General features: G+C 41.1%; 2 protein-coding genes across 2 annotated transcripts; one reads left to right on the top strand and one right to left on the bottom strand.

The window, feature by feature from the left end:
* Window positions 1–2,883: 2,883 nt before the first annotated feature.
* On the bottom strand, window positions 2,884–5,633 carry LOC139306462 (cyclin-dependent kinase 5 activator 1-like). Its single transcript, XM_070930318.1, has 3 exons — window positions 5,214–5,633; window positions 3,755–3,892; window positions 2,884–3,336 (listed from the first exon to the last, which is right to left on the bottom strand). Exons 1-3 carry the CDS (start codon window positions 5,631–5,633, stop codon window positions 2,884–2,886), a joined length of 1,011 nt encoding a protein of 336 aa, XP_070786419.1.
* Window positions 5,634–8,280: 2,647 nt separating this feature from the next.
* fmnl2b (formin-like 2b) lies at window positions 8,281–23,962 on the top strand. Its single transcript, XM_070930317.1, has 27 exons — window positions 8,281–8,397; window positions 9,625–9,708; window positions 11,185–11,265; window positions 11,518–11,594; window positions 12,519–12,602; window positions 12,977–13,120; window positions 13,208–13,334; window positions 14,529–14,605; window positions 14,885–14,978; window positions 15,653–15,727; window positions 16,140–16,250; window positions 16,342–16,491; window positions 16,690–16,791; window positions 17,063–17,283; window positions 18,127–18,230; window positions 18,465–18,653; window positions 20,034–20,158; window positions 20,499–20,701; window positions 21,078–21,312; window positions 21,404–21,472; window positions 21,644–21,724; window positions 22,354–22,483; window positions 22,564–22,724; window positions 23,037–23,138; window positions 23,289–23,384; window positions 23,640–23,763; window positions 23,874–23,962. The coding sequence occupies exons 1-27, from the start codon at window positions 8,281–8,283 to the stop codon at window positions 23,960–23,962; spliced, it is 3,252 nt and encodes a 1,083-aa protein (XP_070786418.1).
* Window positions 23,963–25,428: the final 1,466 nt, after the last annotated feature.

The raw sequence follows: 25,428 nt of genomic DNA, 5'->3' as shown, positions 1-25,428 counted from the left end.
TTATCTCTCAATGTGTTTTTATCATTTGCTTTTCCTTTTGCCTGTCTCTGTGTCTCTTCTTTCTCTGGAGACTTTTCACACATTGGTTCTTTAAAATCTCTCTCTCTCTCTCTCTCTCTCTATCTCTATCTCTCTCTTTGCAGCAAATTTAGACCAATCAGCAGCAAGCTGAAGTGCATCATGTGACCTCTGTCTCTGTTATTCTCAAAAACCGGAGCAGTTATGCAGTGATGACTCACTACAGTGACACACACACACACAGCTGCTGTAACACATCTGTGGATTGGATTACACAATAACTCTGTGTGATCCTATTTTTACAACCAGCAATTACAGTTTTCATCACTCACTACAGCAAAATTTGATATAATTCCTTACAATTTTAAAAATACCTACATATGACCATAGACTGGTCAACTGGTCAAACTGGTTAGATAACTCACAGCTCAGTGGAGTGGAGGCTAATTATTATGACATGCTGTGGTTACAGCTGTGATTAGACTACAGACAATAACTACAACTATGGACGCTGAACTCCTGTGGTGTTTAAAAAGATGGAAGGCAGGAGTGTCTGACCTTACAACAGTGTCTTCACCATCACAGCTACAGACAACAAAACAGAATAAAAGACAACACAAGAAAGTAGACTGGATCAGGTGACAGTGAAGAGACAAAATAAGAGGCAACAGACAATCAGGTGACACGTGTTGTTTATGTCAGTGGTTTGATTTCTATATAAAAACCGTTGGCACATTTCAGTTCACCTAACGGGTTTTACATTCAGCCTTCAGACAAGAAAACAGGTGACAGAAAACATCAAACCCACATCACCAAATCACATGACCAGCTACTCTGATTGTGCAATCAATCTTTGAATCTTTCATTCAAGCTGAACTACATTTCCCACTTCCCTGTGTGTATCATGTAGGGTCAGAACTAACAGTGACTACCAGCTGTAAGCATCACACCCCACTACTGTTTATGTTCTCACCTGGCTGCAGTGATGTACAGGTGTACTCCAGGACACTGTGACATCACTATTAGATGTGGTGATTTGTTGCACCTGGAATCATCAGTGATCCTGGCTGTGGTCAGAGGTTAACCTTAAATAACAACAACTGACACAGTGAATGATGAGTCAGCAACTGTTAAACTTTGCTTTTATAAGAAATGTAAATTAGCTTGACATCAATGTTTACTTACCACGACTGAATCATGCTTGTTTGCTTTTCAAACTTCCATATTTTCTTGATTTATTGGAATTTTCAGAAAAAATACATTCATAATAACATCTTTGATACTGATTTGAGAGAAATTTATTGGTCAACTGGTAACCACTGTAACTTCTACATGACTTTAAAGCAGTAGAAAGTTTTCTTTGCTTTGTTACAATAAACTCATCGAAGACCAGATCTATCGGAGTTCGTGTTTCACTAACTGGGAGTTGCGACGCTCACAAAATTAGATGAATCTTATCTAATTCATTCTGTGTAAACCTTGTGTCTGGTCACGTGACTGAAGTATTTTGTAGATATATTTAGAGGAAATTAAGTTACAAAAATTAACTCAGGTTACATCACATTTGAATTCTGAAACTGTTGCATAAACAGAGGAAAATGAGAAGAAACTGAGGTATTACTGGAACATATATGATCATCTGATGTTTTAATAATCTCAGGAATACATTTCAGATGTTTCCTTTAAATCTGTTGGGTCATTTTCTTAAACTGAGTGAAAATAAAAACAGAAATCTGCAGGAGAAAATTCAGAAAAGTATATTTTAAATACACTTCAGCAGACTGTTGCCTTTAATCAGTTTAAACTGTTTGAATTTCACTGAAAGAAGTCAGTGTCACACAGAGCAGTGCCATTATTTCTAATTATTTCTAAGAAGGGCTATTATCTCATGGAGGTCCCCGACATATCTGACTGTTCTCATGACATAATCATCTCGCAGTATTCTTCCTTTTCCACCACAGGAACTTAAAAACCTGCAACAACAGGTGAATCTACTGGGGGTTAGGGTTAGGGGTTCTCCTTTTGTTTCCTTTGTTCTCACTTTGAGCAAGGTCAGGGTTACGTTCCTCAATGATAACTGATCAACTGGTCTGGATGGTCTCTGATCCATTCTGTCTGAGTGCTACAGCTTGACACTTTCTATTAATTTATCAGGGTTAGGGTTAGAGTTATGTGATGTCATCACATGAAAGGAAATCAATATCGGCTATACTTCTTGTAACTGATAGGAAGTCTCCCACCAAATACAACATAGAAGTGATGTCACTTAAATGTTTGTAAAACACATTGCAAACACGACCAGAACCAACAAACCAAAGACTTACATGTTTCTTAAAACTTCCAGTTTACAGGTTTTTAAGTTGCTGTTGTGAAAAGGAGCATTAGGGTTGGTGCTGTATGTAGATTTCCACGTTCTCAATGACTTTCTGGATGTTTTCTGTCTCTGTTGCACCCCCCCCGCAATAAATAAATAAATAAATACCTTCTGTACAGAACTGATTGACACATTAAGCTTTCTTCAGCTTTGCAACTAAACAAAATAAGGCTGGACATCAGATGTAAGGTTGCTATGGTAACTCGTCTACATCCACAATGGTACAATCAGAAGATACTGTTGGTTTTGATTGACAGCATGCAGTTAAAGTGAGCTAGTGTCCATGTTTCAGTGTCTCTTCAGCAGCAGCTCAAAGGTCACAATCGATCCGACTGTTCGTCAGACTGCTCGTCAGTCGCCATGGTAATGGCGTTAAAGCTGCAGGTGCAGCCGGTTTACATTCAGACCTCAACGGGTCGTTGGCTGCTGGGCGAGTCTCATTAACAAACACTGTGGTCTCCTCTCTTTCTCTTTTCTTTCTTTCATTTCTCTTAACGATCTACATCATCAATCCTGTTTCCTCCATCGTTTTCTTTCTCCTCCTCTCTCTCTTGCTTCTCCTCCCTTTCTTTTTCTTTCTCTCTCTCCCTCTCCCTCTCTTTCTCTCTCGCCCTCTCCCTCTCCCTGTCCCTCACTCCTCCTTGGTTCTTCAGGTCCTGAAACACCTCGGTGAAGAAGTGTGGGTCCGCATTGATTCGCAGCATGTCAGTGCTCAGCCGGTCGATCAGCTCCAGTGCTCGCTCCCAGAATGCATCACGGCTGGACTCCACCAGGAAAGGTTTGAGGGGGTACGAGATCTCATTACCCAAGTAAGAGTAGGCCAGGTAGAGACAAGTGAGGAAGGTCGCATGGAGCTCCTGCTCTGAAGACGTGTCCTCGTCCACCGCCTCCCTGCACAGCAGGTACACAAAGACCAGACTGGCAGGACTGATGAAGCACTGGTCCTGCAGGGGACGAGCACAAGTAGTACTACAGAGAGAAGAGTACTAGCACTACAGATACAGCACAAGTACTACTACAGAGAGGACAGTATCAATACTACAGAGATGGGACAAAAGTGTACTACTTCTAACAAAGACAGACACTGACAGTACTGTGAAGTAGTGTCTTTCATTTATTACCAATCTGACAGCGTGTGGCTGGTCTATGGACAGATTTTGTCAAACATTCAAAGTGCCAGTGTTTTTAAATATATACTTAGTATTTGGATTTAGTGTAAATTTGTAAATAGTAAAAAATTTGATGGAAGTCTGAGGGTGGGACTGCAGAGGTCTGGGGACTACATGCAGAGGTCTGGAGACCAGCTGCAGAGGTCTTTTTGCTGATCACAGTTTCTACTAAAACACACACAGAAACACTGACCTGCCAACCCTGAACCAGCAGCGCTCTGTCTACGTTTCTGAACCACAGCACAATCTGATTGGACGACAGCTCCTTCAGTTTGGCACAACGACGACACAGAAAGTCTGAAAGACAACGAAGGAGCTCACCTGTAGACGCCTGCAGAGGACAGGAGACAAGGAGAGAGAAGAGGAGACAAGGAGAGATGAGAGGAGACAAGGAGAAAGGACAGGACATAAGGAGAGAGGAGAGGAGACAAGAAGAAAGAAGAGGAGACAAGGAGAGAGAACATGAGACAAGAAGACACAAAAGGACACAAGGACAGAGAAGACGAGAAAAGGAGATAGAAGAGGAGACAAGAACAAACAAGAGGAGACAAGGACAGAGAAGAGGAGACAAGGACAGACGAAAGGAGACAAGGAGAGAGAACAGGAGACAAGGACAGAGAAGAGGAGACAAGGAGAGAGGACAGGAAAACACAGCCATGACATCAAAATATAACAGTTAAATGAATAAATAAAATAGTTTCTGATATTTTTTACGAAGATTTTTCCAGTTTTGTTGGTGACGTTTGGAACTGAAGGAGCTGCAGCTTTAAACATTTCACCAACATGTAGAAACAACTGAGAAGAATCGTTGTTACAAACCGACAGAAACCTGAACATTATGAAATACTTCCCTTGATTTTATCAAGAACTGTTAAACTGACAACTTCTTTTTATTTTATTAAAATTTCATCAAACTTACATTCAACCATCTTTACAACTGGTCTTAGGTCATTTTTTGCGTTTAAAAAGTTGACATTTTGATTGATTTAATAATGAATATAAATGTGATTCTGCATGAACAATATTCAAATAAGACATATGAAAACAAATTGATATTTTCAAAATCAAGTGTGAATTTTCTCAATGTAGATTATAGATAGAACATCTTCAGTGTAGATTCTTAATCAATTATATTTTTCCTAAATGCTGTTTTCATTACTTTATTATGTATTTGTTTGGACACATTTTTTTTTCATTAATGAACATCCAAATTTAAGAGAAATATCGGAACAAACACTAACAAAAAAAAAAAACACACAAAAACTCGCCACTATAGTAACCATTTAATTTAAATTAAAAACCTTGCCGAATGATAAACTGTTTCTCTGTAACAACTAATTATATGAAATATACAATAATTAATCACATTTTTTCATATGGTGAGTCTGAAGTTTGCAGCTTTCATTATTTTAATTATTTATTCACTATTTTAGTAGCTTCCGTGCAGTATGTATAAATGTTTAGAAATTGTTTTAAGACAATAACAGTTAACAAAAGGTTTATTAAACCTCTAATGTCACTGGTGATGCCATTTGTTTTTTTATTTATCATTGTCATTTCTTAGATGTTAAAAAACATTTTACTGGTGACATCTTTAATTTGAACTGAATCAGTGTGTCCATTTCTATTAAAAATAAAACACACACACCGACCTGCACCACCACCCTCCGTGGTGAGATGATCAGGTCCGGCCTGGCCTGGTTCGGGTTCTGGGTGTGTTCCGGCACAGTGGGTACAGGTACTGGGATGGGTCCGTGTCTGTGTCCGGCCTTCAGCGTTCTGTGGCGACTGTCGGTGGACGCCTGCTCCCGCTGCACGTGCCCGGGCTCGGACACAGCGGGCTTCACCTTCTTCCCGCCCTTCCTCTTGGCTCGCGCTGCCACGAGGCGTTTCTTCCAACTGAGCGCGTGCAGCAGCACTGGATGCCGCTTCTTCTTCTTCTTCTTCCCGTCCTTCTCCTCATCCTCGTCACGGGACTCCAGCGGCTTCTGCACCACGAGCTCCGCGAGCTTCTCCGGGCCACGAGCCGCGGCTTTCCGCAAGCCAGGAGACAGAGACAGTACTGTTCCCATGACGACAACCGGACCGTGCGGCGCGAGCCTCTCTGCAGCGGCGGAGGAGGAGCTGCCTGCCTGCCTGCCTGTCTGTCTGTCCGGTCCGAGCGTTAAAACGTTAAAAATAAAAATCCATCAGGAAGGCCAAATAGAAATCTGTCTGCAACTCCATCACTCCTCCACCCGTCTGTCCTCCAGCCTGTCTGTCTTTCTGTCTGTCGGTCCCGGTGTATCGGTGTCAGTGTGTCCCCCTCTCTGTCTCTACCTGTCTCTCTCTCTACAATGTCTGTCTCTCCGTGACGCAGCCTGATGGACTGAATCAGAGGGGGCGGGGCTACTGCAGAGACTCTGTCCGCGGTGCTGAAACAGTTTAAAGCTGCAGTGAATAAGATTCAAGGACTATTACACAGATTATTGTTGTTGTTGTTGTTGTACACAGACTGAGAACATTTTCAGAATCGATGCAGCACAATCAGGTCAAAACCTGCTGCCTACATTACCCACAATGAAGCTGGCCCCTAACCCTAACAGTGGTGGTAGATTGGGGTGTGTTATACTAGTCGCGGCTAATGTAGCCTGCAGCAGAGATGAGCAGCAGCTACAGAGGATTATATAATCAGACATTAATCAGCTCCCAGACACTGAAGGCTTCATACTACAACACCTGGGAACACCTGGACACATACACAGTTTAACTATAAGGTTCATTTAGGTGACAGCACATAAAGAGTTATTACACAGTTATTAACGTTATAAAGCGTTATATATGGAGTTCTATAAAGACATATTATAATATACATAGTAATCATAGAGTTATATATAACATTATTAAAGAGTTATTAGTCATTATGGTTATCAGAGTTATAGTACTTATTATAGTTATGTCAAGTTATATACATATATAGTTAGGCTATATATCCTTATTACAAAGTTATTATGGAGTCATTTAGAGAGTTGTTATAGAGTTATTAGAGTCATTATAGTTATCACAGAGTTATAGTACTTATTATAGAGTTATATATACAGTTATCATAGAGTTAATTGAAAGTGTCGAAGAAACAGATTTTCTATGTTCATTCAGTTAATATTTTATCAACCAGTCAAATTAATAATCAAATACAGTGTTCATACTTGTTTTAAAATCATATATTTTCTGTCATCATAATAATATCCTGTGTATCACCTTTTGTTTGATGAATTTGTAACAAGCTGCAGCTCCACTAGAGGGAGCTGTTTACCACTGAGTATCAGAGTACTGATGTACTTTTAAAAATTTTAAATTGAGTTTGAAAACATGGCTGAAGGATATTCAGTCAGTTACTCTGTTGTTCAGCATTAATGATTAGCATTAATAATTTATATTATATCAACTGATGATATATGGGTTAGGGTTAGGTGTCTGTTTTATTCTGATTGAAATATTGAAGTTTTATCAGTTAAAACTTTTACTTTGTTAAACTGCGAGTCAGTCTTACTCGCTCTCAGTCTGAAGAGACAGAAACATACTAACTTTATTATTTAATAGCAACACTATTAACTTTAATAATAGTATAAAAATAACATAATAATGTATGTTTACGTCGACAATCTATAACATGTATAACTGTACTGACTGATGTGTAATTACGTTTAATATGTCAGAACGTTTAAAATGTATATTATTCATTATATTTAGTGTTTTAATATTTACACATGTACTCATCGACAGGTATATGCTTGTTGTTGTATATGCTTTATTCTATACATAGTGCTCTTCAACATTGTTTTAAATTAATACACTTATGTCTTTATTCTTTGATAAAGGAAAAAATAAAAATGAATCTATGCAGAAGTGAAAAAAACATACATAAATATATTTACATAGTGTTAAATAATAATAATAATAATAATAATAATAATAATAATAATCTACTTCAGCCTAACGAAAACAGCTGATCCAGAATCAGATTACACACACCTCTGTGTGTGTGTGTGTGTGTGTGTGTGTGTGTGTGTGTGTGTGTGTGTGTGTGTGTGTGTGTTGGTGGGCGGAGCCTGTGGCAGCAGAAGGCTCATTGTCTGAGGAGGCAGAGGGAGAGAGAGGGAGGAGGGAGGGTCGAGCGAGCTAGACAAAGACTGCAGCTGTGTGTGAGAGAGAGAGAGAGAGATAGACAAAGAGGAGGGAGGCCGACTCTCTCTTTCTTTCTGCATGTGGGGGAGGAGAGGGGGAGGATTAACCGGCTGATCTGCGACACGCGCTCACATACAACACACACACATTTCATATAAACACACACACAACGACACGGCATCAGGACTTCATCTGGATCAGCATCAGCAGCAGCAGCAGCAGCATCATCAGCGGCGGTGAGGACGAGAGACAAAGAGACACACAGACAGACAGAGAGAGAGAGACGGGAGGTGGAGGGAGACGATTTTCACCGTCTGACGAGAGACAGACAGGAGGGCACAGAGAGACAGGCCTTCACCAGCTTCACCGCCTGTCTGTGTTCAGTGTGTGATGGCCGACCACATGTTCCTGCTGCTGTGTGTCTGCTGAGTGACTGTGTGTGTCTGTGTGTGTGTGTGTGTGTGTGTGTGTGTGTGTGTGTTGTCGTAGGTGGGTGTGTTCACTGTGTGTGTTCAGTGTGATTGTTCGGTGTGTGTGTGTGTGTGTGTGTGTGTGATGGGGAACGCAGAGAGCATGGAGAGCCAGCTGGCGGTGATCCGGTCCAGAGCCGCACCAGTTCGACTCCCAATGCCCGACCCGGCTGAGCTGGAGGAGAGGTTCTCCATCGCTCTGGTAAATACACAACACACACACACACACACACACACACACATTAAATGTACAATATACACCCTGGGTACACACACACTCGGACAGATATGTTGAAAATATGAAGATGACACAGTAAAAATACAAGCTGAAGACATGATGGACTACAGGGCATCTTATCCACAGCATGCTAACATTAGACAGAGTGCAACATTTATAATCATCAGCCTGTTAGCATGACATGACAGACAGACAGACAGACAGACAGACAGACAGACAATCAGGCAGACACACAGACAGACAGACAGACAGACAGACAATCAGGCAGACAGACAGATAATCAGGCAGAGATCAGACAGACAGACAGACAGACACACAGACAGAGATCTTAACAAAGTGAATTTAAAGACAATCCAGATGTTTCACAGTCTGTAGTCCTTCTATACAATATATGTGTATTACCGTGGTTACCAAATGATTTACATAACTATATCACCTGATATGATAATGACATCATTTCCTGATTTATTAGTAGTTTAGCTTTTAAAATCACACATCTACCGGTTGGTCCGTTTGCTTTCACACCACAAATGAACCACCAGAGTTCACTTGGAACCAGACCAGTCCTTTTCGATCAGTCTCTGTAGGGTTGTTTGGTCTACCCCAGACTTTGATTGACAGCTTTCACACCAGAACAAGGGGTAACCCTAACCATCACCTGCAGCATCACGATTACATCAGTTGTCAATCACAGATGATGTCCTCAGAACAAATGTAAAGTCTTAAAAACTCATTCAGAAAACAATTTGTTTGTATGCTTCAAACACTCATTTATAGAAATAATGTAAACCACACTACATACAGGAAGTAAAGCATTTCCATTATCACATTAATAATTGACATTAAAACATAAAAAGAATAATAATCTATTAGTGTGCTCATCTATAATTGAAAGAAAGTTTTTTGTATTTTAAGTATTTTGTTTATTTATGTTGTAGGCTGTTCTTCAAAAACTAACCTCTTCATCTGTTTCTTAAAACCTTTTATAACCCTAATATGAAATCTAAATATATGTTTCCTTGACATAAAGCTCAGTATATGACTGGTGGAGGAGACGTCATGTCACCTCACCTGCACCTGTTTTGATTTAAAGATGAACTTTGTACACTTTGTAGTTTCTTCAGAAGCTTGATTTATTGGTCAAATGACTGGTTTGAAAATGTATTTATTTGACCTGTTTGTGTGTGTCAGAATTCGATGAACCTGCCTCCTGACAAGGTGCGTCTGCTGCGTTCCTATGACAATGAGAAGAAGTGGGAGCTGATCTGTGACCAGGTGGGTGGTGTTAATAAAGTTAATGAGTTTGAATCTGTTCCTACACAGACAGTTATACTCACTTCTATTTCATTTACACTTCAGATATACTTTACTGTTACTTCTATAAAGTCAAGATGACCAACTGTGCTAGGGTTAGGGGTTAGGGTTAGGGTTACTGGGAAACTTCCTTGGGGCCCCAGACCCTGAGGGAATCACGAAGACCACAGGTTATCTGTATGAGACTTACTTTGATTACTTATAAATGCTCCACTAAAGCACAAGTGCCCTGTGGTGTCTTCTATTTCTACCAAGCCTAGTGTTGACATGCGGAATATCCTTCCACACATTTGTGTTTAATCCAATAATCAAATAAACTGACATACAGGAAACCAGGGACGAGGCGGTACTCCAGAGCAGAAATAAGATGTGGATTGCAGGTTAGTCCGGCCCTGTATAAAGTCCAATTCAGGATGGTGGACCCAACCTTAAACCAAACAGAGCTCCAGTGGTTGGAGGTAGTTTTGTAGTATTGTTGTAGATGTTGGAAGTATAATATTATTGCACAGTTTGTAGTGTAGTGATGCTGTAGATAGTATTACATGTAGTATTATATATAGTACTGTAGGCTGACCAATAAAATCATTCTTTCATGAAAACGTGGCGCACCGCATGGCTGCTGTGTGTCCGATTATCATCAGCATTAATAGTTTACTGGACAGACCTCAGGTCAGCATCTTAGGAGGCTTTGTCAATGTAACATTCTGATGTGGGTGACTTCAGTTTTCAATAGTTTGACTAGTTTTCAAAGTTACATTATAAAGCACAGAAATGTAATCAGAGTAACATTCAGGCAGATGTTCGAGTAACGGCGATCGCAGACTCTCTTTGGTCTTTCTAAACTGTTTTCTCTGAACTCAAACTATCACATATTTGGAAAAACAAATCGTAAAAAACTCTTCCTTTAAAACTAAATAGGATCAATTATAACCTTTATTTACAATCACAATCAGTAACTGTGGTTCACTGAAGCACAGAAGATTTATTCAAAATGAATCAATCGGTACAATTTGGTAAAATAATAATAATCATTTCTATTATTTATTATGTATTATTTATTTTTATAATGTTGACTTTGTGGGTGACATGTTCATTTGATGTCATGTTGTGAAGTTTGAGAAAACAAGTCAACAAGGAAAACGTAATTTTTCCTCTTTTCTAACAGTGAGGATGAAAACTGTCATATTTACTTAACATCTTTGATCAGATACTTCGTGATTTAAACCAGAGTTTACTTCATTTTATTCGAAGATTTATTACATCTGTTGTTTTTTGACAATATAAATATTGTTATAGTATCAGGACTAAAACTACTTAAACCACCTGCGTTTGTTGGATGAACCTGATTTGTGATTTTTTTTTTTTTTTTTTGGAGGTGTTGTTGGTGGGCGGAACATGTTATGTCATCCAATTATATTGTGCCTCTGTTTGATGCAGGAGAGGTTTCAGGTGAAGAACCCACCACACACCTACATCCAGAAACTGAGAGGCTTCCTCGACCCGGCCGTCACACGCAAGGTAAGATGGGAAATGGAGTCTGTAGATGGTTAATAACAGCGACGATGTCACGCTTTAATAATAATGTCACAGGAAGTTCAGTTGTTTGAAGTCTGAAGACGAATTTGTTCACAAAATGTTCGTTTTTCTGAGACTTTAAAGTTCACTTTCTCTCTTAACTTGTCTGTCTCTCTATCCCACTGTCTCTGTCTCTCTCTGTCTGTCTCTCTGTTATTAACCTGTATGTATCTCTCTCTACCTGTCTGCCTGCAGAAATTCAGAAGACGAGTTCAGGAATCGACTCAGATGCTCAGAGAGCTCGAGATTTCTCTTCGCACAAACCACATTGGGTACCTGTCTGTCTGACCACCTGTCTCTCTGAATACCTGTCTGTCTGATCATCTGTCCCTCAGCAAATTTCTCCTGGAAATTACATTTATATTCTACCAATTTGCAACAGCAGATATGTTTTGTGAGGAACAAGATGCTGCGTGATTATTTGTTTGATGATGATGACTATTATTATTATTATTATTATTACTACTACCATAAGTGACATTTTGAGTAAATGTTGTTAATTCACAGTAGGTCACAGTAAAACACTCACTGACAACATATTTCATTTCTTTTCTAATATCTGTTTATAATTACTAAATCCTCATAAAACTGTTGTTCTGGTTGTGTTTAGAGCCTCCTGGTCTCCTGGTTCAGGTTCAGGAACAATGGAGGTCTTTATAACCATGACAACCCAGAGTTGAGACCAGGAGGCAGAGTTACAGTCCTACACTCCTCTCTGTGCTTCCATTACAGCAGTTACCCACCCAAAACCCCATAAAAACGGGGTCTGCCCCCAGACCACTTAAATTAACTCAATCAACAGTAAACAGGAGAAGGGTCATAAACAAAAACCTCATATAAATGAACGCAGCTGCTGCTTTACTCCAACAAAACAGGAGAATTAAATGTGAACTGTTGAACATCAGGTATCTGTCATCTCAAGCTGTTTTAGTAAACGAGTTAATATCGGATATTCATATTGATTTATTCTGTCTGACAGAAAACTGACTGTCATGAAGAATATGAATCCACTCATATTAATGCTCTCATTGTAGTGAGGCAGAGCTGCAGTCATCTTTGACTCAAGCCTATTAATTAACCCTGAACTAAATGATCTCACTGACTACCTGTCTGTCCTACCTCTCTCTCTCTTTCTGACCCATCTCTCTCTCTAACGTGTCTCTCTCTTTCTCTCTGACCTGTGTCTCTCTCTGTAGGTGGGTCAGAGAGTTTCTGAATGAGGAGAATCGTGGTCTGGATGTTCTGGTCGAGTATTTGTCCTTCGCTCAGTACGCCGTCACGTAAGTCTGAACAAGTGTTTGATGAATATCATATCAATGTGTCAATGTATATGTATAAATATATATACACAGACTCTAATATTCATATGTTATTTGAAGACAGTCACAAATTGACTGGATCTGAGACTTCCGGTTTTACTTGATCAGCTGATACTCAAACAAAAGCAGGTATAAACAGGTGACAGGCAGCAAAGACGATGCAGAAACGTGTCCACATGCTTTCAGATGTTTTTGTAAAGTACAAACAGGATGTCACATTTAAGGTGCTGAGTTTAGATTCTGTATATGTTAATAACAACAACAGTTCATAGTGATCCTGGATGTTGGTGACACTCTAAAACTTTAAAAACATTTTAAAAAGTTTGTGTGTTCAGGTTTGATGGTGAGCAGTCAGAGTCTGGAGGTGACGTCTCATCCATAGACTCTCCCTGGAGTCGGTCCATAGAGGATCTCCATGGCGACTGCAGCCTACCCTCCCCCTCCTCCTCTGTACCCCGAGCAGCTCGTCACTCCATCAGGTAACAAATATAAAACAAAATATAAAACAGATGAACTCACCAGATAAAGTCGACTCTGGTCCTCTAATGATGTTTCTGTGTTTGTAGTTCGACTCTGGTGACTCGATCCAACACTCTGCCGAGTCGTCGAACTCTGAAGAATTCACGACTCGTCTGTAAGAAAGACGACGTTCATGTTTGTGTCATGTGTCTGAGGGCCATCATGAACTACCAGGTAACACTTTAACATTTCGTTTATTTAAATCTATTAAAATGAAAGTATAATGTAGAGAAGGTCTTCCTCGCAACTGTAACTGTTTAATTCTGTGTTTATTATTTCCTAGTACAAATCATTTGATATATTGTTTTATAATATTTCAGTTCTGAGCAAAAACTGCGAAATTCAGAGTATTTCAGATGTCATGTTAGAGATCAGAGAAACACAGGAGATGAGTTCTGACATAAAGAGATTAATGCTTCTACATCAGAATCTGAGAAAGTCTCCAGAATGACCATAAACAGACGACTGAAGAAACAAGGCTTAAAGGGAAGAATAGCTGCTAAGAAGCCATTATTGAGGCCTGCAAACATCCAAAAACGCCTAAAATTTGCCAGGGAGCACAAACACTGGACTGTAGATGACTGGACGAATGTATTCTGGACGGACAAGTCCAAGTTTGAACTCTTCGGTCAGCATCGCCGTGTTTATGTCCGCAGAAAAGCCAGAGAATGTTTTGATGCTCGATGCATTGCACCCACAGTGAAACACGGTGGAGATTCCATTATGGTATGAGGTTCCATTTGTGGAAACGGCATGGGCAAATTAGTTAAACTCGACGCTATCATGAACAAGAAGGTCTACCACAACATCTTGGTGCATCATGGAATCCCTTCTGGATTGAACCTGATTGGTCGTGGGTTCATATACCAAGAAGACAATGGCCCCAAGAATACTGCAAAGCTGTGCAGAGACTACTTGACCAAGAAAAAGGAATCTGGAGTACTGAAACTGATGGACTGGCCAAGTCAAAGTCCAGACTTGAATCCTATTGAACAGATCAAATTCAAAAATAGATTGCACAAAAGTTTCATCCAAAGCAAGTCTCTGGGAACAGCTAGAAACTATTTGGAGCTCAATAACAAAATAGACTGTACATAAAAACAATGCCAGCAAGAATGCAAGCTGTTATCAGGGCCAAAGGAGGTCATACAAAATATTAAGATTTTTGGTTAATATATGTGAATAAGGACTATTAAGTTGTTCCAGTTTGTTATTTGCCTAATAAATAACAATACAATTTTTAGTTTGAAACAAGTTTTTCACAGATTTCTAAAATATTTGTGTTTTCTCGTTTTTATGACAGGTGGTCTAACAAATTTGTTAAGCACTATACATGTGACTGATCATCTGTGTCCTCCTCTTCCTCAGTACGGATTCAATATGGTGATGTCTCATCCTCACGCTGTCAATGAAATCGCCCTCAGCCTCAACAACAGGAACCCCAGGTGGGTACAACACACAGGTACTACTGACTACAGACACAAAGTACTAAATGTACACACTACAACTGAAGAACTACAAACTACAGCTGCAGAGAAAGTACAAGATACAACTACAGACAGCGGAGTGAATATTCAAGTAGTAGCGGATATCTAAGGATGATGAAAATAAATCTACTGAGCTTTTTGTGAAATGTCACTATTGAATATTCAACCTTTATTAACTGTTTGTCTGCCTGTCTTTCTACCTGTCTCTCTCTCTGCCCCCGCCCCCCTCTTCATCAGGACAAAGGCTCTGGTGTTGGAGTTGTTGGCAGCGGTGTGTTTGGTCAGAGGAGGACATGAGATCATCCTGTCAGCTTTCGACCACTTCAAAACTGTAAACAACATCTCTACACAACACAAACACACACTACACAACACACATAAACACAACACACACACACACACATTGAAATATCAGATCTCAATGTATCTCGAGTGTGTTCACACCTGGTATTAGAGTCCACTTATGATCAGATCACCCAGGACGGATGTTAAGACCAGTTGTGAACAGGACCAGAGGTGCAACTAAAACCCATTCAATCAGACACTTTAATATTGATCTAATACTGAACTAATGATGATCTTATGATGGTCTAATCTGATCTGATGATTTCATACTGATCTTATGATTTCATACTGATCTAATACAGATCTAATGATGATCTAATACTGTTCTAAAGATGATCTAATACTGATCTGACGATTTAATAATTATCTAATACTGATCTGATCATTTAGTACTGCCCTAATAATGATCTAATACTGATCTAATGATTTAATAATGATCTAATAATGATCATCAATGAAATCATCACTCTTCTCTTGATGAGGTCACCTGACTGTGTGACTTCTTTGTTGGTGCCTGAGCTCTCGAGCAGAGTACACTCACGTGTACTTGTATACTGCATGTGTACATGTACATACACACTACAGACTGCTATACTGTCTGATACAGGTATTCGTTAGTTGATCAGTTCCTTCACAAGTGAATTGATTGATTTGTTGCAGGTGTGTTCAGAGTCAATGCGTTTTGAGAAGTTGATGGAACATTTTAAGAACGAAGACGACAACATCGACTTTTTGGTACGAAGGACTAATTTTATCTGAACTTTACTTTACTGTAATTAATGAAATCACATCATCTACTTTAATGAAACATTTCACTCAGTTAAAACCACAATCAACTCAAAGTCTTCATTTGTACACGTGTGAATATTCTTGTAATTTATGTGAATGACTTGAATTAATATTTAGGCTTTTGGACAGCTCATTGAACTTTCATTCACTTTAAGTTTTAACTTCCATTAGTTGATTAATTCAGGATTAAACATGATCTTCACTTTATTATGCTACAAAACATTATTTTAAACCGAATATTTAATTTACTTTTAAGGTACTTTAGGGTTACCTGAATATAACTCACCTGTGATTAAAGTTTAATTAGGGTTAATAAGTGGTTGTTCACTGAACATGTGTCTGTTGTTGCCATGGTCAGGTGGCCTGTATGCAGTTCATTAACATCGTGGTTCACTCGGTGGAGGACATGAACTTCAGAGTCCATCTGCAGTACGACTTCACTAAACTCAACCTGGATGAACACCTGGAGGTAACACAGTCACATGATCCGCTTTCAGCCGATCACATGAAGGCTCTGTCTTATAAGCTGTTAACCTGCCTCTATACCTGTCTCACCTCAGAGGCTGAAGCACACAGAGAGCGACAGGCTTCAGGTTCAGATTCAGGCGTACCTCGACAACGTGTTCGATGTCGGGACGCTGCTGGAGGACGCTGAGACCAAAACTGCTGCTCTTGAACGAGTCGAGGAGCTGGAGGAGAGCCTGGGCACGGTAAGACAGACAGGTGCAGAGACATACAGGGGCAGAGAGAGACAGGTGGAGAGAGATAGTTACACACAGAGAAAGGAGAACCAAAACTGCTGCCCTGGAGCAAGTCGAAGAGCTGGAGTGGAGCCTGGCCACAGTAAGACAGACAGGTAGAGAGAGACAGAGTTGTACTAACCTGTCTCTCTCGCTCTCTGTCCTCAGATGTCGGAGCGTCTGCTGGACGTGGAGAATGAAGCGATGCTGAAGATCGTCGAACTCGAGAAACAGCTGATGCAAACGAACAAGGAACTGGACCATGTCCGGGTCAGTGCTGTTGGAAACCACACAAACATTTAGTCACCATGGAGACAGAAAATGTTGTGTATGATGCTATGCTAATGAGAGTTAAAGAAACAGTCTGATGGTTTTTGAAGATGGGTCTACGTTTCTGTAAACCCGAATGAGCAAAGATTTCCTGACATGTTGTACTGTTCCTTTAACTCTACATCTGTTGTTTGTTAGCTCTTACACCACCTAACCCTAACGGTCCACCTGTCACCTGTACTGTCTCTTAACACACCTGTTACCTGTGCAGGATGTGTATGCGAGCACTAACTCTCAGGTGCACACTTTGCGGCGGATGGTTCGGGAGAAGGACCAAACAATCCGGCGTCAAAGTCGTCTTGAGCGTCAGGCTCAGGAGGCCCAGCAGGCCGGAGGACCCGGAGCTCCTCAACCCCAGAGAGGAGAGGGGGACGGGGGTGTGGCTGACTCAGCCTCCCCCTCACCTCCACCCTGTCCCAACCTGTCCCCCAGGTGAGAGATGCCACTACAGCCGACCTGCTCAACAACAAACAGCAGACAGACCCATTTAGAGACTAGCTGGTGAACATGGCGGAGCATTTAGCAGCTAAAGAGGCCAAAAACAGAGCGAACAGAGAGAATAAAGGACTTCCATTCATCAGGTGACACAAGGAGAAGCCCCTCACTGCAAGTTGGAAATCAGGGAGGACTACAACATGTCATTCACAATGGGGAGGGGGTACGTGTTTAGCACAGTCACCACCCAAACAGCTAACCTACTACCTAACTACATTACCCACTTCAGCTCGCAGTGAGGGTACTTGGCATAATATTTTCACTAACAACAACTTGTTGCTATAATGTGTCAGATGTGTTTTGTTCTGCTGCCCCCAAGTAGCCAAAAAACAAAAACAAAAATCTATCAATTTATTTTTAACCAAGCAGTTATTGTGCCTAAACATGACCAACCCTTAGGTGTCACATCAACATCATGTGAATCATTTTGTTTTGGGTTGTTTTTTAAGGGGCTGACCAATTACCTAGATTGGGTTAGGGTTAGGATTACTACTTTATGTTGATTTCTGCTGCCACCAAAAAAGATTAAAGTAGCTTTAAAGATGATGCTTCTCTCACTGTGGGTTAGTTACAAATTTATTATAATATGACCATCAATTAGTTAATTAAATAATCAAATTCACCACAAATCAGTGCAAAATAAGAAAAAAAACATTTTCCTTTCCCAACTTTGGTCACAAAAAAACTCTCAGAGATCATGAAGAAAACTAACAGCGGGTTATAACAGTAACCAATGAGTGAGTGATTGGCGTTGATTGATAACCTGATTGATTTCTACAGTCCCGAGACTGTAGCCTATCACAGCATGGGACCAGGGATAGGCGGAGCTCCAGGGATGCCAGCCCCACCTCCTCCCCCTCCTCCACCACCCATGCCAGGCACAGGTGAGTTTCAGCTCCACCAATCAGAGCGCTGATTTAGATATTTAATCATAAACTGAAGCTGGAAATTCCACTGCAATAAATAAAACTAAGCGATACTGCAATTACTCCGTGTGTAGTGATGCTACTACTGCTACTAAATACTACAAGTACTCCAAGATCACTGAAGGATAAACATTCAGTACGACACTAAACAAACACTTAAACAATGACTGTTTTCTTCTTCTGTCTTTAAAGTGTCCAATGGGTCGTACCCTGCACCTCCTCCCCCTGCTCCGCCTCCTCCTCCCCCTCCTCCTCCTCCCCCCTGTCGGACCAGCGAGCTCACATCCTCCCTCCCCATGCCCCCCCCTCCTCCCCCTGTGGCCCCCCCTCTCCCAGGGTCTGGGGGGTCACCTACAGTCATCTTCAACTCAGGACTCGCAGGTGAGACTGGAAGAATGAGAGGAATTAAATGATGCATTCACAGACTGCACAGAAAATATGGAACTTATTCAGGGTTAGCTACGTCCAGGTTCATACAAACATGAAACACATTATCAAACTGGTCTGGTTCTCAATGAGCTGCTGGTAAGAGTTAGGAACGTCCAGGTCAGTGTCAGGGACCTCCAGGTCAGGGTTAGGGTTAGGGACATCCAGGTTCAGGTCAGGGATGTCCAGGTCAGGGTCAGGGACGTCCAGGTTCATACAAACATAAAACACATTATTAAACTGGCCTGGTTTTCACTGAGATGCTGGTTGTTATGGTTGTTGTCAGTGGTGGTTACACAAATAACTCTAGCTCCTGTTGCTGTCTTTGTAATACATTCATTTAAAACAAACACCTGAGTCACAGATGTCTGGTTATACTGTTGGGCTACTAAACGTTAATCCACACCTTCCAGCCAATCATAACCCAGAATTCTCAGCTGTCGTGGTAAATGTGATATACTATGCAATGATGCTAATGTGTTGTTTTTTCTCTCGTTTTGCTGACAGAGGGTCCTCTCAAGTTATTCTGTACGTTTACATACAGTTTCACATTTAAACATCTTTACATTTCTCCATCAGACATTTTTCTGCTTCCTCCATCATCATCTTTATCTATTTCATCCTTCAGCATCCTCTATCCCTTCACCCTCTATCACCTGGAAACCTCTCCTTGATGCTGAGCCCCGCCCATCAGCCTCCAGCACAGCCAGCTATTGGCTGATTTCTCTCTTATTAAAGTCACATGTTTGATCTCATTGATCAACCTCTTTAATGTGTGTTCAGACTGAAAGTGAAGCACACTTTAGAGACATCATAGCTGCATTTCAAGCTGCAAGTCAATACAGAGATGTGAGCAGGAGACTTAAGTTGTGGTCATACATGATTTAGAATTGATTTTATATTAAGTCAAATGAAAGACACAAGTGAACACAGTCGTGTCATTTTTCAACTTAACCAAAACATTCATGATTAATACTTCATAAATGTGGAAAAAAAGAAGAGAAATTGAAAGAAAATAACAGTTCTGAGATCAGTCATAGTCTAGGGTTAGGAGTAAAATTCAATATAAAACTCCTCTAATGATAAAATATCTTACTAAAAAAATCATAAATAAAATATTTTAAAGATGCCAGTGAGGCCTTAGACGTGGAGGAATGAACAAACTGCGCAAACAGTCTGGCTGTCAAACTTAAGATACAAAATCTAAAAGACTAAAGCGAAAATTCCCTGAACACTCTCAACACACCTGTAGACTTTAAACTATTCTCAAAGTAAATCTGACATGGAGTGGATTACCTGTCTCCCTGCTCACCTGTCTCTCTTACTGCTGTGCAGCGGTGAAGATAAAGAAGCCAATCCAGACCAAGTTCAGGATGCCAGTGTTAAACTGGGTCGCCCTAAAGCCAAGTCAGATCAACGGGACCGTCTTCAACGACATCGACGACGAGTCCATCCTGCAGGTAAAACAAAGACACACTTTAAATGTTTGATTTGAAACGAACAATTATTTGCCAGTATTCAGGATTCAGATATTCAGATATGTTTATAACAGAAGTTAAAACATACTTTGGCACTAAACTGGGTCAAAAAGAATCCAGATGAGAGCAGAGAGGAGCTGCTGAAATGTTAGTGTGGCTTCACTTGTTAACTCACGACAACAAGCTCACAGATTACTTTTTTCTCCAGGGTTTCACCTGCCAGGCAACATATAGGCTTCCCTGTCTTATTGCTGGAGGCTGTTTAGATTGAGGAGCTATTTAACTACCTGTCTCTCTCTCTTTGTACCTGTCTCTCTTTCAGGACCTGGATGTGGAGGGGTTTGAAGAGCTGTTCAAGACAAAGGCTCAGGGTCCAGCAGTGGACTTGACCCTATCCAGACAGAAACTTCCTCAGAAAGCTCCGTCCAAAGTTTCTCTGCTGGAAGCCAACAGAGCGAAAAACCTGGCCATCACTCTGAGGAAGGCTGGACAGGGGTCAGAGGTCATCTGTCGGGCCATCCACACGTAGGTCAAAGTCCACCAGTACCACCAGTAACAATAACACAAGCATTATAACCTCCACCAGTAACTCTACTAGAAAGGTTAGGAGGTTTCAGGGGTTCAGACTGGAAGCAGTTTGGCCAATAATCAGCTCCAGTCAGCAGCACTCAGACCAGCTTTGGTCCAATGTCGGCACCTGGAATCATACGGAGGCTGATTCTATTGTGTCGTTTATTAGTCCATCATGTGAGTCAATCAGACAGGTGTCTTCAGGCTGCTGATTGGCTACCAGGGGAGTCCATACAGCAGTATCAGTAATAGTACAAGACCTGTAATTAAAGTTCAGTTTCAGGTTTATATGATTCCCTGTAACTGAACAGTCTGGTTTGTGTTTCTGCAGGTTTGACCTGCGGACTGTTCGGGTCGACTTTGTGGAGTGTCTGATGCGTTTCCTGCCGACAGAGGCTGAGGTGAAGCTTCTACGGCAATACGAGAGGGACAGAAAACCTTTGGAGGCTCTGAGTGACGAAGACCGGTTCATGATGCAGTTCAGTCGCATAGAAAGACTCAATCAGCGCATGTCGATCATGACCTTCATGGGAAACTTTACCGACAACGTCCAGATGTTAACTCCGGTAAGACAGACCGGTCATATCTACCTGTCTGTCTGTATAAGTGCCTACCTGTCTGTCGCTACCAGTCTCACTGTGTTGTGTTTCCTCTCAGCAACTACACGCCATAATCGCTGCTTCAGTTTCTATAAAATCGTCTCAGAAGCTCAAGAAGATCCTTGAGGTCAGTCTGTGTTTATATATGTGTTTATATAAATACACAGTATGTGTATATAATCATCTGTATTTCAAAATGCACAGTATGAGTATATAATCTTCTGTATATATAAAAATGTATACAATGGGACTATGAGTCAGAGTGAAACAATACCTGTTGTTGTTGTTGTTGTTGTAGATCATCTTGGCTCTGGGGAACTACATGAACAGCAGTAAGAGAGGAGCTGTGTACGGATTCAAACTGCAGAGTTTAGACCTGGTAGCGCACACACACACACACACACACACACACACACACACACACAGAAAGATGGCAGCTCATTCGCTTCAATGAAAGATCAAATTCAAATTTTGATAAATAATTAGTAGTTTATTTAATGTATTCACTGTTTTACAGCTGCTGCTTTTCTAATGATTGTGAATGAATGAAAGAATCTCTTTGGGTCAGTGTGCGTCAGCTGATGCTGTGATGACGGGAGACTGATGAGCATTCTTTGATGTTTTATAGACCAAACAATGACATATTAATCGATACTGAAAATAATCGTCAGTTTCCCGACTGAGAGCTGACAGAGAAGTTCAAACCCAGCCTACTTTATCACCTCCACATAGCTGACCAATCACACAGTTTTATGAAGTTACAGAAATGGTCGGACACAGCAGGGAGGTGAGGGGGTTCTGATGAAGTACACTGAACTCCCTCACAGCAGCACATTTCATTTAAAGGGTTAAATGTGATTTGTTCCCACCCCAATAAAAGTTCCTTTAACTGACAGACTGAAGTCTGTCCATCAGCCTAGAAGGTGGCAGAATGAATGATCCTGATTGGTCATCTGGAAGATATTTGAGGATGTCATAATGATACGAGGAGTGTGTGTTTGTGTTCAGCTGCTGGACACAAAGTCGACAGACAGGAAACAGACACTACTTCATTACATCTCCAATGTGGTGAGAGAGAAATATCCTGCAGTGTCTCTGTTTTACAACGAGCTTCACTACGTCGACAAGGCTGCCGCAGGTGAGTCTGTCGACCAATCACAACACTGCAAACACATCAGACTCTGTGTCACTCACTTGTGCGTCCTCACCTGTGTGTAGTGAGTCTGGAGAACGTGCTGTGTGATGTGAAGGAGCTGCAGCGCGGCATGGAGCTCACCTGGAGAGAGTTTAGTGTTCAACACAACGCCATGCTCAAAGACTTCATCAGCAGGCACGAATCACGACTCAGCAAACTGCAGGAGGACGCACGCATCGCTCAGGTGAGACAACACACACACACCCAGGTGAGACAGCACGCACACAGGTGAGACAGCACACACACACCCAGGTGAGACAACACACACATATATAAGCTGTTTCTAGTTTGTAGTCTAACTAACTTTGTAGTCCTAACTAACTTTGTAGTCCGAACTAACTTTGTAGTCCTTACTAACTTTGTAGTCCTGACTAACTTTGTAGTCTAACTAACTTTGTAGTCCTAACTAACTTTGTAGTCTAACTAACTTCGTAGTCCTAACTAACTTTTTTAACTACGCTGTAAAAATAAGGTGATACGCTTTGTTTGACTCTAGGATGCGTTTGAAGATGTGGTGAAATTTTTTGGGGAGAGCTCCAAGACAATGCCACCGTCCGTCTTCTTCCCCGTCTTTGTTCGTTTCATTAAAGCATACAGGGTAAGTAAACATGACACATATCAGGCTCCGTGGTCTATAAATCTGAAGCTCCTCCCACAGCGATGTTGAGGTGGGGCTAAAACAACACAAAGCTGAATACAAGAAGAGGTTATTTAATGTGTGTGTGTTTCTGAATATGTGTGTGTTCAGCTGGCGGAGGAGGAGAATGAGCAGAGGAGGCGTCAAGAGCAGATGTTACTGGAGAAACTGGAGCAGGAGGAGCAGCAGGACGAGGAGGAGACCAAGGTGAGACTCAGGGTTCAAGGTTCATGGTAGACTTGTTATTGTTATTTTAAATCCCAAGGTGGAGAGAAGCATCTAAATGTTATCTGACTGAATTCTCAGCGGACGTTTTTGTGAGTTCGTAAAATTCAAAGTGGACGATTCGACTCATGACATCACAGCTAACACTAAGTTATGACGTGACGGCTCAAGTGACGTCAGTAAAATGAAAGTAATTTTAAAGGTCATACTTAACACTCTCCCCCTCCTCCCCTCCAGTCTCCGTCCCACAGGGGGAAGCGGCAGCAGCAGGAGCTGATCACTGAGCTCAGAAGACGACAAGGAAAAGACAGTCGCCATGTTTACGAAGGGAAGGACGGGGCCATCGAGGACATCATCACAGGTAAACACACATCACTTATAAACACATTGTCATAGGTGAACAAACACACATCAGGCCAAATGCTTCCTGTCTCATGGCTGATTGACTGTTTTGGTTTTTCTCACCTGCAGCTCTGAAGACTGTCCCCTTCACGGCCCGATCGGCCAAACGCAGCTCTCGCTTCTTCTGTGACCCCGCCCACTCTGAGGAGCACTACTGAGAAAGAGAGAGAGAGAGAGAGAGAGAGAGAGACAGACATTACATCAGACAGAAAGAGAGAGAGAGAGGGAGATTACATCAGAGAGAAAGATCTTATATGTCAGCATATTTGAGGATGATGACACGTCTTCTTCAGCTGGCCATGCCCACTTCTAATCGCTGGGACCAATTAGCACTTTGAACATTTCTGATCAGTCGATGTGAATCAATGACATCATGTTTTGTAAGTTATTTTATTGGTCAGTTTATGCACAGACCAGGTACCCAGACATCACCTGACCTCTGATCTTTGATCTTTGACCTTTGTGGAGAGCTGGTGGAGTAGCACCCTCTATAAAAACAAACATCCTCGTTCTTGAATCAAAAACATTGAAGTTTGAACATCGACAACTCCACAACTGGGAAATGTTATCTCCTAAGGAAGATCATGTGATACTATTGAAAGCTCCAAGACAATCTCATCTTCAAATGATTTAAATAGTAAAAAAAGTTCCTTTTCCTTGACCCAAATAAAAAATGTCTGGAGGTTGAGGACGGATGTAAAGAAGAATCTGTACAATGTTAGAAAAGATGATGACGGTTGTGATGTAAGTGCCTGATTCTTTAAAAATACCACAAGATCAACAAACTGTAGGCCGGTTAAATGTCTGGAGTTTTCTATCACTGGTGGCGCTGCAGAGTGGGTACTGTTAATATCACGTGTTCGACATGGACAAGCAAGCACTTCGTAAGTACTTCAACAAGAGTTAAGAATCACAACTGAGTCAAAACGTGAAGACTAAAACATTCATAGAAAGTTCTGGATCAGTTCCCTTGAAACTTTTTTAAGGGTCTTTAAACATTCTGAAATACAACACTTCCAGGTTTCAGGTTTCAGGTTTCAGGTTTCAAAGTGCCAGCCTACATTAAAAACCAGACCCAAAGTCCTGGTTCTGGATCAGCAGGTCTGTGGTTCTTCTGGGTTCCTTCAATCTGTGTCTTTTACTGGATCTTGTACAGGGTTCTACTCCTTTCACTTCATTGTGTTCTACTGTATTTACTAGCCTTACCAGAGCCGGGGATACACAGAGTCTGGCACCTTTCGAAAGGGTTCGGATTACTCTTCCATGAAGTTACATTACGAACAGGAAACAGTGTTAGAAAGAATTAGAAGCATTAGCATTAGCATTCACAAAAAAAATGTCAAATTGGCCTTTAGAGACAAAATCTTTGCCAAACTCTGGTTATCTGTGACTCAGGCTCTACCCAGTCACCTTCCTGGACCCTACCCATCCTTTCAATGCATTTTCTCTGAAGTCCTGCTGTTAGCCTGTTAGCTAGCACCAGAGCCACACCACTTCAGTGTCAGACATGTTTAATCCAGTAACATAGTGTAAGTATCACATTTACTTACATGTTCCAGAGAAGATTAAACTGATGTTTTCAGTCTGTAACATGAAGGAGTGAACATGAGGACAGTGTGCTGGT

Source organism: Enoplosus armatus, chromosome 24 (genome assembly GCF_043641665.1).
Source record: "Enoplosus armatus isolate fEnoArm2 chromosome 24, fEnoArm2.hap1, whole genome shotgun sequence".
Lineage (NCBI taxonomy): Eukaryota > Metazoa > Chordata > Actinopteri > Centrarchiformes > Enoplosidae > Enoplosus > Enoplosus armatus.
This window is presented reverse-complemented; position numbering and strand designations above follow the sequence as displayed.

What these genes read in the sequence shown, in the direction of transcription:
- LOC139306462 (XM_070930318.1), bottom strand. Translation starts at nt 5,633, where the DNA reads ATGGGAACAGTACTGTCTCTGTCTCCTGGCTTGCGGAAAGCCGCGGCT. An exon ending in CACGGAGGGTGGTGGTGCAG is followed by an intron (nt 3,893 to 5,213) that starts GTCGGTGTGTGT and finishes TGTCCTCTGCAG; the next exon opens with GCGTCTACAGGTGAGCTCCT. An exon ending in TGCTGGTTCAGGGTTGGCAG is followed by an intron (nt 3,337 to 3,754) that starts GTCAGTGTTTCT and finishes CGTCCCCTGCAG; the next exon opens with GACCAGTGCTTCATCAGTCC.
- fmnl2b (XM_070930317.1), top strand. Translation starts at nt 8,281, where the DNA reads ATGGGGAACGCAGAGAGCATGGAGAGCCAGCTGGCGGTGATCCGGTCC. An exon ending in CGTCGACAAGGCTGCCGCAG is followed by an intron (nt 22,484 to 22,563) that starts GTGAGTCTGTCG and finishes ACCTGTGTGTAG; the next exon opens with TGAGTCTGGAGAACGTGCTG. An exon ending in CATCGAGGACATCATCACAG is followed by an intron (nt 23,764 to 23,873) that starts GTAAACACACAT and finishes TCTCACCTGCAG; the next exon opens with CTCTGAAGACTGTCCCCTTC.